At 39.3% G+C, this 16,403-nt stretch overlaps 1 protein-coding gene across 1 annotated transcript in view; it reads left to right on the forward strand.

Annotated features, from left to right (window-relative positions):
• Positions 1–315: 315 nt before the first annotated feature.
• rxfp2a (relaxin family peptide receptor 2a) overlaps positions 316–16,403 on the forward strand; it is a 61,242-nt gene continuing 45,154 nt past the window's right edge. Inside the window, exons 1-3 of the mRNA XM_038709358.1 lie at positions 316–724; positions 9,680–9,823; positions 11,634–11,717. Of these exons, the coding sequence (XP_038565286.1) occupies positions 640–724; positions 9,680–9,823; positions 11,634–11,717 (313 nt within the window). The 5' untranslated portion in view covers positions 316–639. The remainder of the gene's footprint in view (positions 725–9,679; positions 9,824–11,633; positions 11,718–16,403) is intronic.

Consider the following 16,403-nt stretch of genomic DNA (forward strand, 5'->3'; position numbering starts at 1 on the left):
CTGTCCTCCTTTTATTTGAAACAAAAACGTACTTATACTGTGGAGGAAAAACAAGTAGCTGTGAAATTTAAAAACATTGTGAAATGCAACCGATATAAATCCTAGTGACTGTCTTCCCCTCTGCTGCTGTCATCTCCACTAAACTCAGCTTTAGGCTTCCCCAGGCAAGACGAGGAACTTCTGTAGGCTAGACAGGTGAGTGGGTGACTGAGCCTTTGTAGGTGTGCGGCACACAGGTCTACTCAATGCGCGCAAACTAAAGTAGAATGCTCCAAGAATGAATTTATGAAAAGGGGCCGGGCAAGTTTTCGTGCATGGAGACAGTGCGTGTGGTTGCGTGTGTGCGCGGGCGCTGGGGTGGGGGTACACGGTGTCTTTCAGCACAGTCTTCAGAGAGCTCCGGAGAGGACAGTGTGGAGAGGATGTGGTTGTTTTTGCGCACCAGCTCAGGTTTACCTTTCCACGTTGCTACTTCAGCTGATTCTCCCGATCCCTTGGTTCGCCTTTTCACTCAGTTTTAAGCGCCGGGCATACTCTATATTGGACTGACTGGGACTTCTGCTGTATTTTTTTGTGGACTGGCAGGTTTTCGCGGGTGAAACCGTAAATTTGTTCCCGAGGCATTACAGCCGAAGCGACATGAGCGCAGGAAAACGTCCGAGCCTCAGGATGGACGTACCTGTTATCGTTTTGCTGATCCACTTGACTCATACTGAGATAAGAGGTAAAAAACTAAGGAGAGGAAAGGATTTGATGAGAAGCCTAATTGATTTTTTTTTTTTTTGTGTTTTGTGTGTGCTGCCTTTCTTTGTCTGTCTCCTGTTTTATGAATAGTATTATTACAGGCTGTAGCCTACCTAAATGTTAAAGGTAGTTTCCCCTATTTTTCATTACTAAATTGTTTTTAATCACAATTGTTCAGGTTGGTTTTGCATAAGAACATTGTCATCCACAGTAGAAGAGACAGTTCTGCAGAACATTAGTTACACTCTAAACTGTGTTAATGAATCTGTATTAACTCCACAGTGAGCTCAGGGCTCTTCAGGTTTTAAAAACCTCAACTGGGACAGGAAAACTATTTTGTAACCAGTAAGGCTTGTAACTATTTTGGACATAAATACATTTTCCTTGGATAATTGCCTGCTCTTCTGCTCAGATGGAGATGGGAAAGCATGACATTGTTAAATTCTGTATGAACAATATACAATCATTTAGAATATGTTTTAAGGAGCTAATTACATATTGGCTTAAGTTTAAATTAAGTAGGCCTATTAAAAATATGTGTAATAAGTAAGCTTATCTATGAGATTCAGGGAATTGTACAAGTCAATAGTCCATTAGTAAATATAAAGTACAAATGAATAAATAGCCTAATAAATGTGACATTAGAGGGTGACATAAAAGTGATTTTTCACTCCTGTCGCGTTCCAATCCCTGAAGAATGACTCCCGTCCCATCCCAATAAAAAATATCAGAAAATATTGTTTATTCATAATTGAAATGCATATTTATAATTAAAAACCAAACCTATAATTCCCCTCCCGACCGCTCTGTTTACTTGTTTTCCTGTCCCCTGAAAATGAAACCAATGCTGAAGTGTGTGATTTTTTTCCTAATGGCCAGCAGGAGCAGCTCTACTAGTTGCAAAAAGAAGTCAGATTGTATAGAAGTCTATGAGAAAATGACCCTACTTCTCATTTGATTTATGACCTTAAGAAACACTTTCCTAATGAATTTGTGGTCTCTATCACTATTTTTTAAATCTTTTTCGTTACTGCATGATGGCAATTTTGTAAATTATGATCCTTTTTAGAGTAAATACACAATAAAGCAGGGTATACTTTAGGACTTGGCTACCTTGTGATTGACAAGTTGCCACCATGGTGACCAGTCAATCAGAACAGAGGCGAGCCAAATCCACTGTGTTAATTTAACTAGCTGTGAACTTGTTTTTGGGTGTGGTCACTGTTTTTATCTAAGAACTTTGACCCAATGTGTTTTCAGTTAATGAAAGTAAATTTTAACATTTTGGTTGCCTACAAATTTCTCGTTCAGAGGTCGGTTGTACTAAAAGATGCTCTAAGGACTGGCTGTTAAGTTCTTTCCATTAGCCTAAGTTAACATCACATTTTGTTTTGGATCATGTTCTTAAATCATTCATGGCCACTTACACTTCCTCCACCTCCCAGTTTGTGACTCAGATCCCCTCTCAGTTGTGTCAAATTGTGTGGATGTTACACAAAAACAGCACATATGTGTTGCTATTTTGTTCCCAACTGCTGTACGATTATAGTTGTTTTTCAATGTGATGCTAGTTGAATTAACTCTGTTAACAAAAAAAACAAAGCACGGGTCTTTTATTTGGTTCTGTTTGATATTTTGTTTATTGCTTTTCAATTCAATCATCATTCATATTTGATGAGACTAAAAATGTAAAATTATAATTTAAAAAGTGAAACTGCAAACAAATCACAAAAAGACAAAAATATAAATGAGATAAAAACAAAAAGTGACAAAACTTAATAATGAACAAAAAGCAACACGACGTGTATCAATTCATTCTATTTAATGTCCTCAGTCAGGGACGCTTTTTCAACTTGTTTAAAGAAAGGACTCCATCTGACGAGCTATTCACAATGAGTCAAATCTTCCATCAGGGTGACTGGGGACATTTTTAAGCGTCAGAGATGTTGTGGAATTTATGCAATTAACATGAATCAGTCACAGAGCGATCAGAGTCACAGAGGCTATGACATTTTCTGGGACTTGGGTAGGAATGGCAATAAGGAAGCGTCCCACAGATATCCAGCTTAATCATTTCAACGAACATTTGAGATAATGCATTCAGACTGTGTAATCCATGTCATATATCAACAGATACCACAAGACAATTGCCGACATTTGTCAGAATAAGTCTTTTCCGTCATTAGAGAGACAGGGCACTTGGCTCACCTGCAGGAAATTTCTAGTGTCGAGACAGCAGAGATTCCAGTGCAGCAGGGATCGTGGAGCAAGCATCAGAAATTCAGTCAACCATCAAGAAATTGATTGAAATTTATTGTTATACTGGAGACGGATAGTCTCCAACGTGATTCAGTATATTGGGCTGTATATTATAGTGCAGTGACAAATGGGTTTTGATGTGATTGCTGTCATCTTTACAGCGTAATAGCAAAGGAAATTATTTAATTAAGTTAATACTTGACTTGCAATTTCATTTTTCAACAAACAGTTTAAAGCGGCAGTGTATTATGGGGACTATAGTGTTACAGAGTCCATAGAGACAAACAGCAAAATTTATAAACAAAACCAGTTTTCAAGATTTTGATTTTGGTATATTATCAGCTGATATGTGGGCCATTGGTAACTGAATAGATACAGTTGTTAATGAAGCCGCAACCTCTGGGAATTAAAATTCTCAACTGTATAGCAGAAATAAACATGTTTACAGCCTGGTACAAAAATGGTTTTGGTCTTTATAGCTAATTTTCCTGAAGACAACTGTAGGAGGGGTGAATTTTTATATATCTCCCCTATTTAAATTATATTAAGGTCTAAAGATATGCATGAATGAGGGTGGAATGCTTTGAGTCGCAGGTGGGTGCCCTCTCAGGTGGCTCGCTGCTAGATGATTCAGCAATCAGGCCAGCCAGTCAGGCACTGGTAACATATTGATGGCTGGAGCACACTGAGCTTCACAACGGCTCTTCAGAAACCTATCGGTGACATCCATGTTTTATACAGTCTTATGGTTGTGATGAGCACCCAAACGCAACCCATATTTCAATGAGACTGTGTTGGCAGAGGTCTCATATGATGCTTTGGCCACTGTGAGACCAGTTAATGAAAGCACTTGCCCAACACAACGCATTGGTGCTTCTTGCCGACACCTCTCACAATCACTAACAAATGCTCCAACATTTTCTGTTGTTCTGGTTCTGTTCTCCAGCATAGAAAATAAAACATTGACTATAGGGGGTAAAGTGCTGATTCTCAGTTTTTAGAAATTTCAGCCCTGTTGTTCAAACTAAATGTCAACACTTGAACTTCGCAGTCGGTGTTTAAACAGAGCCAAAAGAAAGAAAGTTTTTCTTCACAGATCACATTGTACTTTCAAAAACAGTTACAAAGTATGGCGACAGAGAGAAGCAAATGCACAGAGTCAAATTAAGTTGTAAAGTCATATTTTCTGATACAGCATGGCTTCAATTATTTAGTGTCCGAAGTTTCATAAAAGATTTAATGGAATTTAACCTGAACAGAACTTTGAAGCTATTTGGTTTTGGAGACCAGGAGTCAAATGATGCAGCTGGCGTTAGATGCAACCTGAATGTTGACAAACAGCAAAATGTGTTCATTTAATTCGAAAAGTATGTGTGTAGGTGTGCACACTGATCAGTTCACTTAAGACTTGTTTCATTTTGAGGGGTCACACCAGCATGAATGGAATAAATCGGTATTTAAAAAATTAATGAATAATTAGCTCATAAACATAGCTCATAAAAAAATCTATTACTTCAACTAAAAATGTGACTCTTGGTTTCTCTATACCATTGGAATGTTTTAAAACCGGTGTATCTTTTGTTGGTTTCAGATTTCAGGGAAACATTTCAGACTGACCAAACACCACGCTGTTTCTTTGTTCTACAGTGCCTCAGTGCCCAGTGAAGTTTCCCTATCTTTCTGTTTTCATACATACGACTCTTTTTACAGCTGATGTCCTGCAGCCACATCTCAGGTCAAACTCTCAACACATCTATATGCCCATAGGTTATACTGTGGATGCCATATGACTGTGCTCGCTATGCCATGACAGTGTAGACAGTTATCTGGTACTCCAGCTGTGTTATTCTAATATACGTTAGAATGTGGAAAGTATGAAACAAAAGTGTACAAGAATGACAGGGAGTCGCTGAGGAAGGAGGTTGATTAAAATACACAAGTCCCAAGTGTTTGAATTACATATACAGGGTATGTTGCAACTTCAGAGGCTTGCTTTGGCTAACTAACAGTAGCCTTTTGAAATGTCATGAGGACTTTGTGTTCAGGATATAGTTTTCTTTACTGAATGTCCAAAACACCTTTTTCCAGCTCCAGTTTTCACATTGGTCTTCCATCAGATTTAATCTTAAATTGCTGCTGTAGTAGTAGTTTAGTAAAACTGTTTATAACTAAAAACTTCAAATATCTACCCTCCGTAACTGCACCAGCTAAAGTAGCTAACAGCGCCCCTTATTTCATCTGAATGACGTTGATAGCAAGCTGTGATTTGATTGGCGTGAAGCCAGACAGCGGCTGGCTTCCCTTGCCATCATCCTGACTTATCACAGTTAGGCAGTTGCGTGACAGTGGCCTCATCTGACTGGTTAATCATTTAATTTTTTTTCAGGAAGGGATGCCAACTCTGCCTGGCCTCCCCGCATATTCAGACTGCAGGCCAGTCTATGGTGGTGCAATATAGTGTTTCACCACACATCCAACGCATCGCATTTAGAGGGGCGCTGTTTCACTTATTGTAGAAGAGAGAAATGGGGAAGAGATGACAGCAACAAGCTCATAAGATTTATCGAAACTATAAACATTGTAAACATAACAAAAACAAAAAGAGTAATTTTTACCTCACAGACTCCTCACATGATGGTGAGTTTGAAAATTACTTGAAGGAACAAGAGCGCTCTTAGTCCTGTTATGTGCTGTCTCAGTGAATTTAAAAATGTATTTTGAAGTTGAACAACTTGTTTATCTACGCAGCCTGATCCGTTACCCCCTGCTGTATTTGGGGGAGGCAAAGCCCACCTTTTTCCCCGTGCGCCTGAAGGGGGGGAAAGTTACTCAAAGAAACACAATATTTAACCAAACTTGACACGTGAAAAACATTCCTCACTCATTAAACTATTTGAAAAAGTATATAGTTTTTAAAAAGTAACAAGTTTTGTATTATTACATATATGCCATGAGTATTTTGTACAATTACAATATGCAAAACTGGGATCAAAGCTGAGTTTAATACATAAATTTGGATTTCATGAAAAGCTTCAAAGTGATTGCCTGCTGAGGCCACCAAACTCAGTTCTGTATTGGGTAGCAAGTTTCCTTCCCAACATCTGTATTGGGTAGCAAGTTTCCTTCCCAACCTCAAGGTTGCTGAAACACTTAAAAAAATCTTTTAATGCAGCTGTAACTTTGTGGCTGGTTCTTATACATTGTACTCGTCATGGCTGTAGCTTTTCCATCCTTTGCCTCTTCCTCTGCTCTCAGTTCTTCTTTTCCCATAATGTTTCTGTATTTTCTGGCAGTTGTTTTTTCTGCCTTAGCTACAGACCCTTTCACAGCAGACAAATGACTTGTCAAAGCACGACAAGCACAGGAGTAAATAATAACCTTGCCAATGGCCAAAGGAATACAGCTGTCATTAATCTTATTCATTTGCTTTTTCAGCTTTCGTAAGCCAAAATGTCCGCTGTGAAAAGGGTCTATTCCACAAGCATAGCCCTGTGACTTATCACTTAATCAGCAGTGATCCTCTGCATGCCTTTCCAGCTGCTCCTCATGACCAATTAGTGTCTGACTATATAAAGAGGGGACACATTCCTGTTGATGTGTTTGATTTCATATTCTTGTAAATAAGATTAAATAAAATCACATGCTCTGAATTACAATCTAAATCAGCTATTTTTTCTTAAAGTCACAATAATCATATCCCAGAGAAACATCCAGGTCATACTATACAAACAAATTCCTAATTATGAACAATATCAACCAACTGGATCCAACACCCTTTAAAAATGGCATGCCTGTTCCTCTTCAATTTCTGCAACTAAAATTTTCCGGAAAATTTATGGTGACATTATTTGAAAATATACAGCCCAGTCATTTTTATGTTGTTATGCTGTTTATTTTTGACAGAGACAGCGCACAATTAAAATAATTGCACCAGAGTTAGCTAGCAGCTAATTTGCATCTGCTGTCTCTGGGTGGGTAGACAAAACAAAAGAAAGGACACAAAACAACCACTAAACAACAAATACACTACATACAATAACAAAATACATTATATCCATCAATGTGATGGATGGATGTTGATAAAAACTGATACATAAAATAAATGCAAAATACAAAAAATTCAAATGCAGTCATTAGTGGTGACACACTTGTGTTGATTGCAGCCAAACTTTGGATAAATTGATGAGACACTATTGTGTATTGTGCTGTTTACGTTTACGTGTCATTAGGAAGGGAGTAATGTTGCATGTGTCCCTTGCAGATGTGAGTAGGGCCTTTGTGTTAGCTGGCAAGCAATAATGAGAGAATTGTTTCTGGCTTGTTTTTCAGGCCAGAAACACAACATGTGCAGAAAATCAACAGCCAAAATAAGTCTTTACAGCTAAAGAGTCTGACTCATGTATTAGACATAAATCATTAAGCAGTAATAAGTGTTTAATTTCAAAGGTCTAGTGAAAACGTTATTTAAACTAATGACTGAGCTAAATGAATTCCCTGTTATGTCACACTAGTCAACATGTTTTGTGTGCATCAAAATATGGCATACAGGCTAAATGGTGGCACAAAGGTTAAAGCAGCAGTGGGGTAAAAGTGAAGAGTAAAAGTAAAGTCTTTTCATTTAAGTTTGTTAGATATATCTTAAAGACAAGCTTAATGAATTAAACCACTTGTTTTTTCATCTGGTTGGGAGATACAGGCTGCGGGACTCAAGTAGATGAAGTTTTTAATTTTTTAATTAATTTGTAGCAGATGAAATATGTTTATATACATGTGCATGTAAAATAAGCATTATGTTGTTTCATGTTACCGACTCACAGATAATAAATGTTTTTGAATCTGCTGTATTTTCCAATACAAATCCTAATCAATATTCATTTATAGCAGTGGTGGAAAGTATACCTAATTGTACTACTTACTATTTAGTCAGAGGTAGCCAGCCACGAGCAGCTGCTGTCAGACTCTCTATGTCCGCACTGGAAACACAGAATCCGCTGGAGTTTTGACAGTCGCCAGAAGCACATTCATCATGGTCCTTTTTAAAAGTTTCTGTGTGGTGCCTGTGTGAGGCGAGGCTCTCTGCTGTGTGGGGGGAGTACCACTGACTCCTAATCTCTAGATCTGCTTGAAAGCTGCAGTCCAGAGCTGCAGCTGACCCATTCTGGCCCATTCTAACCCATTTGCAATTAGCCCCACCTTGGCCAGCTTCAGCATTAAAGCAATGCTTACACATAATCCAAAGTGAGTTGTGACATAAGAAGCTGGTGGGTTTGGCTGACTGGAGAGTGTGGCTCATGTTTTGAAGTGAGATTCAGAGGAAATTGTGGCTGAGTGAGCTGGCTGGCAGAGGTGGAAATCTGGTTGCTGGTGAGTCTGAAGACGAAGAATCACAGTTAGTGAGGCTGGCAAAGGAGAGCCTGAGGTTACCACGCACATCCACTGTTTGAGAGGGAAAGAGTGGGAGAGGACACTGGCAGACAGACAAAACCAGAACACACCAAGCATCACAGCATTTTTATGATGTAAACAATATTTAGATGTAAACAGTATTTCTGCATTGTGGCACTCCTAGTTTACTTTAAATATCTGAGTACCACCACTGTTGGCTAGTGAAATTATTCTTGAGTTGCAGCGCTAATGCTCTTTTTGATCACCTAGAGAATCTTTGTAAACTGAAATCAGCGGCACAGCTCTTTTTTTGTTTCATGCCTATCACAGATCTCACTTTGTTTTCATAAGTGTATGTTAGATGATATGTGTCACAGAGATCCATGCTAGGCCCATTCTTATGTTACCTTTTCACAGGCAGATATGTTGACTTCTGTAGTAGGAAAAGCACAGTTGTTATTACTTATATTAACAATGGCTCTGGTCCATTCAGGTTTCCCAGTAAAAGCCGTTATATGACAGTGAACCAGTGAGCCAGAACCATAGGTGTCATTTACACTGGGGACGCTGGGGACATGTCCCCACCACATTTTGAAATGGCTGATTTTGTCCCCATCACTTTTTGTAAGCATTTGTTAAAAGTGTTCTGAAAATTAGCTTGCACCAAGAAATCTTAACTAACAAATGAAATTGCTATAAAAATATGGTTTCCCTTCATATAAAAAAACACATTTCCACCACATATTTTGGCAGAAAATGCAGGAAATGACGAGTGTAATGCTCAAAATCTTGAGGATCCCCAGAAATTATATACAGATGCTCATATTTCAGCATCAAATATTTCTTCAAAATATTCTTGTCTTGTTCCTGTGCATCGTCACGTCTTGTGACCCAAGTGTATCATCACACCCCTAATCTGAGCCCTTATGTCCCCACCACTTTTCAATTTACCAATTTACAATTTTCATGGCAAAATTTTTTTACAGAGGAAACAGAGATTCCGAGATTTCAAATCTCTCATGACTTCATGCTATTCATTTTATACATATATACATATATATGAATTTATTTAATCCTGGTTTAAGTATCCATTCATTTGAAAATATTATTCACATTAAAGCTGCCTGGTTTCACTTACAAAATATCACACTTGTCCTTAAATGTGACAGGCTTGTTGCCGGGTCACACTTTCATCTATATTGTGTATAACATTTCTAACAAGAAAAAACTGACTACTGAAATTTGGTGCTGAATTTAAGAATGGTCTCTTGTTCCTGTGTCTCTCCCTCAGCGCTGCTGGCCAGCCGAGCGGGGGTCGAGTCTGGATGCCCCCTCGGCCAGTTTCCATGTGGGAACATGAGTGAGTGCCTCCCACAGGCTTTGCAGTGTAATGGACACAAAGACTGTCCCAATGGAGCAGATGAGCGGCGCTGTGGTAAGTGCATGTGTGTAGAAACAAGAACTGTGGTGCTATATAAACAAGGAGGCCTCAGAAAACATTTAGGGTTACCGAGAAATACTGACAGCAAAAATAATTACACTACCTAAAAATTTCACACGATGAGTGTAGATCATTTTTCCCCTAAAAAACTCAATACATAGCTTCCCTCTGGTACACAATTAATTTTGTGCCAATTGTCAGTGGTTACACAGATCAGATTTGCAATCACAGTAAAATAGACAAACTTTGATCATACAAGTGATCTAGCAAATCTTTCAAACAGCATTTCACCAAAATTACAAATGTTCTACATCTCTAAGATCATTATGGCAATGGCAGCATATGTAAAAATCCTCATTAAACACTGCCAGGCAAAGGGTGATAGTTAAAAATAAAATTGTTGCCTAAAATATGGTCTCAAGTTGTTCCTGCAAGCAGAGTCTCAGCTCAACGACATGTGGCCTCCGTGTTTCCCAGCAAATGTATGAGACTCTCCCAGGTGATCAACCGGAAGAGAAGCTATGCACTATTGGTAAAGAGTGGTCCTCTACAAGCTGCTGAGAGGAAATCATGTAGTTATTGGAAGTTCAGAATCAGTAGGCAAGGAGCTTGAGAGTGCACGTGAACATCACAGCCTAAGTAAGCCAATGGATTTCTTGAAAAGTCAGACCTGATTTCTTCACATAGGAAGCAGCATACATGCTGTCATAGGAAACCGGCAAAAGGTTAATTTTTATGTGAAGTTACAACACCTTCACATATAGGCAATAAAAGATTGTGATACATTTCATTGAAAAACTACGCCCATTAAAGAAATACAAATTAATCTCAGTCTGGCTAGTGGTGCTTTCCTGCCAATAACAAGAAATCCATTCTCTGCTGTATTACTTTTCCTCATTCTCATGCCCCTTATCAGGCACCCTGCCCTCAGTGCCATGTTGTTCAACATTACTGTAATAACAGGAATTTGGGGAAAGCAAGCTTGCCTGACAAGGGCAGGCTCTTCCAAAGTATGCAGGACAATATCTTCACAGTTATCCTGTTAAGGTAAATGTTGAACATGAATGTTCAATGAATGTCAAATTGAATGGTACTGACTGTAATCAGTAGACTGTAATCAGTGGTTGAAGAATTTACTCGCTTCCTCTCAGAGAAAAAATATCTGACATATGCAAGTGGCTCTGCTTTGTGCTGCTGATGCAAAATCTGTCTGACATTAAGCAACGGCTACAGCATTCACAATGCAAGGTGTTGCCTAACTGTCGTAAAATATTTGCTTTGAGACATTTTTATAAGTTTAAAATATTTGTGTTGCTAATGTTATGCAGTAGACATACCAATAGCCTGGAGCCAACTTGTGTTTTCATAGAAATGATCTACGTAAAATGACGATTAGATTCTTACATTCAACAAATATTTATATTTGAACCAACCATGTTGTAGCCTGTCAAATCTCTTCAAGAGTAGCTGAACTGACATCTTTTTTCAAAATAGCTGTATGAAACTCTTAGCAAGGCTTCCAGGACAACAGTGTTTTCAGTTTCAATTCTGCAGTCTCATGTAAAGCACATCTGACTCTTAATTTAAAGTTGTCCCTGTCCAAACTCTTGAGAAGGTCATCGACATTGCAAAGACACAGCCCCCAACACTGTAGTTATTTAACAAAAGAGAATAAATGAAGATAATTTATCAAGATAACATAGCCAATTGCTTTTTCCAATGAAACGAACACCATCCAGCTGACTGTTGTTTTCTCTGTCTGCACAGATAAAAATAACGATTGTTCCTTTGTTTGGGCTTGCAGGGGACAACATCGGATGGGCGGACTTATTCGGTCAGACACTACAGAATGCCAATCCTTTGGACCAGTACCTCCTGAATGAGTGCTGTAAGTATGTGTGTATACAGTAGTTGTGTCTATATGCTTGAATGTGTGTACCGTAAGTATTTAGAGGGGTGGTGATGGCGCATAGATAAGATGCTTAGCTTTGGTGTGGGAGACCTGGGTTCGATTCTCTCTGTGAGACATCCACCATGTGTCCCTGAGCAAGACACTTAACCCCTAGTTGCTCCCGAGGCGTGCAACCTCTGACATGTATAGCAATTGTAAGTTGGTTTGGATAAAAGCGTCAGGTAAATGTATTTACTTTTAGCCTGTGTCTGCAGATTAGACATTTATTTGATGAGGACTGTTACCTAATGTTTTTGTAAGTGTTTAGCAATGTGTATGTACACACCAACTTGTTGTGACAAGAGATAAAATTCGAACGTTATTCGGTCTCCTTCCCAGTCTTTTTACACCTGTTGCAGGATAAGTTACAATACATTAATAACAAGCCGCTGCCAGAGCTCAGAGATGACTGACTAAACAATTATAAACACCAATTTTAGTAAGGATGCACCACTACTATGTTTTCTCACCCAATATAGAGTCTGATACCTCAACACAGGGTCTTTGCCTTTACTAATACCATTATACCAGTGCTCTCTTTGTCCCGAATGAAAAAACAGTGCACATAACTCATTGGAATTAATTTTATTTAAGGTGACGTGGCACAAAAAATTGCAATGAGTCGGTAGGCTGCCATGGCTTAATTAAAATAACTGATAGCAGAAACACTGAATTATATAAAGATACTGATACAGTTTTTTTCAATTGCTAAGATGCAATGGTCACAACTGAAGCGGCTTTTTCAAAACTCTTCACACAGTCTGCATTACCAACATGCATCTTAGCCAAACAGTTAATCTGACTTCCAAAAGTCACTCAAACCACCAAAACTTCGTACAAGTCTCAAAATAATCTCGTTCAACCAAAACACTGGCAACAATTCTCATTTAGAAAGCATACAGTCTCACTCATAACACACTGACCTACAAAACACTAAAAACAGGGAGCATTACATAAATGAAGAACTATCTTCTCTTATCTTTGGAGCGTGAGCAAATAAATTAGGTTTTCATTATACAACAACAATAACATATTTTCACTTTGACGGTACTAAAGTATTTGTAACAAGAATGCATCAGAAATGAGGCAATTTGTTTCAATATCCTTTATTTGTTCTATGTCTATGGATAGTATTGTAAACAATTTTACTGTAAATTGAAACAACCCCCCCCCATCTGAAATAACAGCTCTTTGTCTCCCTCCACGAACCTGTCTTCCTTGTTCCATTTCCAAAATTAGTCTCTCTCTCTCATATATACATGTATATATATATATGTATATATATGTGTGTGTGTGTGTGTGTGTGTGTGTGTGTGTGTGTTCACTAACAAGTCCAAAACAAAACACCTGCTTAGCCTTTCAGCTGAAATTGCAATTAGCAGTGTTTGAAAGGCACAAGGCTGAAATCGATTATGTTTTGAATGTGTGGTTCACAGTTTTGACAGCAGTGTGTTAGCATTTGAACAAAGTGCTTTAAATCCACAGTGTTGTGCAGGTTGTGGTTAAGGTCATGGGATAAGTGTGTAGAGTTTTGAAAATTGTGTTCAAGCAATGAAAAACGAACTAGAGTTTGGTCCACATGAACTGCTGCTGGGCAGACTGTAGTTAGAGTTTTGCACATGTACAGTAGCTCCAGTTGTTCTCACTGTCATTTAGCAATCGAAAAAAACTGTAATCTTACCTCCTAAAGTCACTCAAACCACCAAAACACTTCATATAAGCCTCAAAATAAACTCGTTCAGCCAAAACACTGGCAACAATACCCACTCAGAAAGCATACATTGTCACTCATAACACACTGATCTACAAAACACTAACAACAGGAATCATTACTTACATTTGTAGATCTTTTATCCTTGAAATGTGACTGATATTTTCATATAAATCAGTATTTCATTATAGAATACAGTTGTTTTCAGTCACTGATATACATTTCTCAGATCAGAATTGAAATTCTACTTGTTCAACCTCCACATCATGTAATCGCTTGTGCACATCATATGCAAAAGCAATTTCTCAGTCTTTTGAGAAATTTGACACATTTATGCAAATTATTATGTGTTTCTCTGTTGTTTCCTACAGTATCAATTGCTTACTGTATGTCATGTTGATCACAATGTGTTAAATTATACTGGTTCTTTGTTGAGAAGTCTTACCCCCCCAAAACATATAGACATAAGTTCATTGCGTAAGTCACTACATGGTTGAAAAGGTCATAATCTGCATTTTCCTACATATGTCTATTAGACTTGTTTTGTAAATGTGTCCTACAGTAAACTGATGAAGTTCTGATCTGTTGTGCTGTGAATAAGAATCTGTGGCCCAATAGACAGAAACATCAACCTGAGGGGGTGTTTTTATGTTTCCATTTCTTATTTTGTAATTGTTTCTGTTGTGCTATGCAGTGCTGTAAAATAGTCTTGTTTTTTTATTTTCTGCATCACAATGACATGACAAATTACGGTGCATACAGTAAAAGTGTAACTGTGAATCCTGTCCAATCTCTTGCAATGTTTACTGTAACTCTGTACTGTTGAAATTGATCTATGCCATACAAAAAAAAGTACAGCCTTGTGCATTTTCAATCATTGTCATCAAAAGTTTAGCCATAGTTTACCAATACAAATAGTTTTGTACCAAAGCGAAAAAATGGAAGAAACCTGTAACATATGTCACTTTATTGACTGTACTATAGTATATGTTACAAGAATGAATCAGAAATGCATTCAGTAATTTACTTGTGAAAAAAAAGAAGTTCCTGACATTTCAGTGCTGCAATACACTTTTTTCCAGTTGTTTACATAGTTAACACTGGTACCTGCGACCCAATGACCACAGTCTGTAATTGATGTACCATCCCCTTGAACCAATTCTGCTAAAATATAAGCACATTTCCTGCTTTATATTCAGCTTGCAGTTTTACAGTAAAACCACATTCAAAACATTACACATATTTCTCTAAAACATGAAATGGATGTAAATGTTCTGCAAAGATTTTCCACATATATCAAAATATGCAGGAAATTTGCAAACAGTTTTGGACACAGTGTGTTAGTATTTGAAAAATGTGCTGCAGATATACAGTGTTTTGCAGGTGGTGAAGTAGTAATGGAAAAAGAGTTCATGGATTTTGGAGAAAGTGGTCATTGAATGCATTTTGTGTGAAAGCAATGAAAAATGATTCACAGTTTGGTCCACGTACACTTCTGTTTCGCTGACTGTGTGAAGAGTTTTGACAATGTCACTTCAGTTTTGACCAGTACAGGTTAGCAATTGAAAAAAACTGTATCCCACACAACAACAAAGATAGGGGAGTTTCTTGCTCCTCTCTCCTCCACTGGCACAAGGCGATTATGCAGGTCATCCAGGAAAGACATGAGCCTCTCCGTGTTGTAGGGGCCAATGAGTGGTTTGTGTAACAGCAAACCATCATTGGACAGTGCTGCACACATTGTGATGTTAGCTCCTCTCTGCCCTGGGACATCCCTGGTTTCTCTCTGTCCAATCACATTTCTTCCCCTGCGACGTGTTTTTGCCAGATTGAATCCAGCTTCATCCACAAATATGAATGTATGTGCAGTTCCCCTTCGAGGGATCTCAAACTGCATCGGTGACGACACTATGGGAACGCCTCTGGGCGTGGCAGGGCTGAATCATGAATGAAACTACTCCAGTCCTATTGGTGTTGCTAGAACGGTAGCGTGTGGCCGCGTAACTGGAGGCGTATATAAGCACGCAGGCACACAGGACAGCTTTTTTCTATTCAGCAGGCACTCTGAGTATGTTTGAAAGCTCCACTACCAAGAAAATTGTTGTCTTACCTGGAAGTCATTACGAAGCAGAAGAGACCATGTCTGGTAATCATTTCCGACAATGTGTTTTTTCCATGCCCCGCTACATCACGGCTGGGGATACTGATGAGATGTGTGTTTCCTGTCTGGGGATGTCGCACGCCCAGACAGACCTCGAGGGGGCTGCCTGCGGCCATTGCAAGGCCCTGTCCCTGAGGGTGCTGAGGTCTCGTGCAGCTCTCTTTTCGGAAGACGGTCGGATGCGGTTTCCCCGTGGCTCAGGCCCCGCGGTCGCTGAGGCGTCGCGGTGGCTGCGGTCATGGGGAAAGCGCGATATCTCCGAGGGCGTCAGGACGGCTGAGGCCTTTTCCCCGTCCTCGTCTGCTGACTCCGCCTCCCCTCTTCCCCGTTCGGGAGCCCGTTTCTCAGCTTCTCCCGCCCGAGGTATGAGTCTGGAGAGGCTCGCACAGTCTGATTCTGAGGAGTTAGACTCCATGATGCTAAGCATTCCAGGAGCCGGGCCGACGTCATCAGTCTGCGCCCAGCTATGATGAACTATTGGAGGTGGTGACAAGTTGAATATTGATTGGCCACAGGCGGTGAATTCTTTCCTGATTTGCACAATGAGTTGTGTAAATCATGGAATAAACCCTTCTCTGCACGGCTGACTACTTCCCCTCTGCTGGATTACAATGTGACAGAGATTAAGCATTGCGGCTACGGAGCGATGCCTCGGGTTGAGGAGGCATTAGCGAGCTACCTTTCTCCTGAGGGGCTGGTTCCCTTGGCGGATTTCGCAGAAGCGTGGCGGAGCCTTGCGAACATTTCCCCG

Source organism: Micropterus salmoides, unplaced genomic scaffold, assembly GCF_014851395.1.
Source record: "Micropterus salmoides isolate LMB-PRFRI ecotype aquatic unplaced genomic scaffold, ASM1485139v1 Ms_hic_scaffold_9, whole genome shotgun sequence".
Classification (NCBI taxonomy): domain Eukaryota; kingdom Metazoa; phylum Chordata; class Actinopteri; order Centrarchiformes; family Centrarchidae; genus Micropterus; species Micropterus salmoides.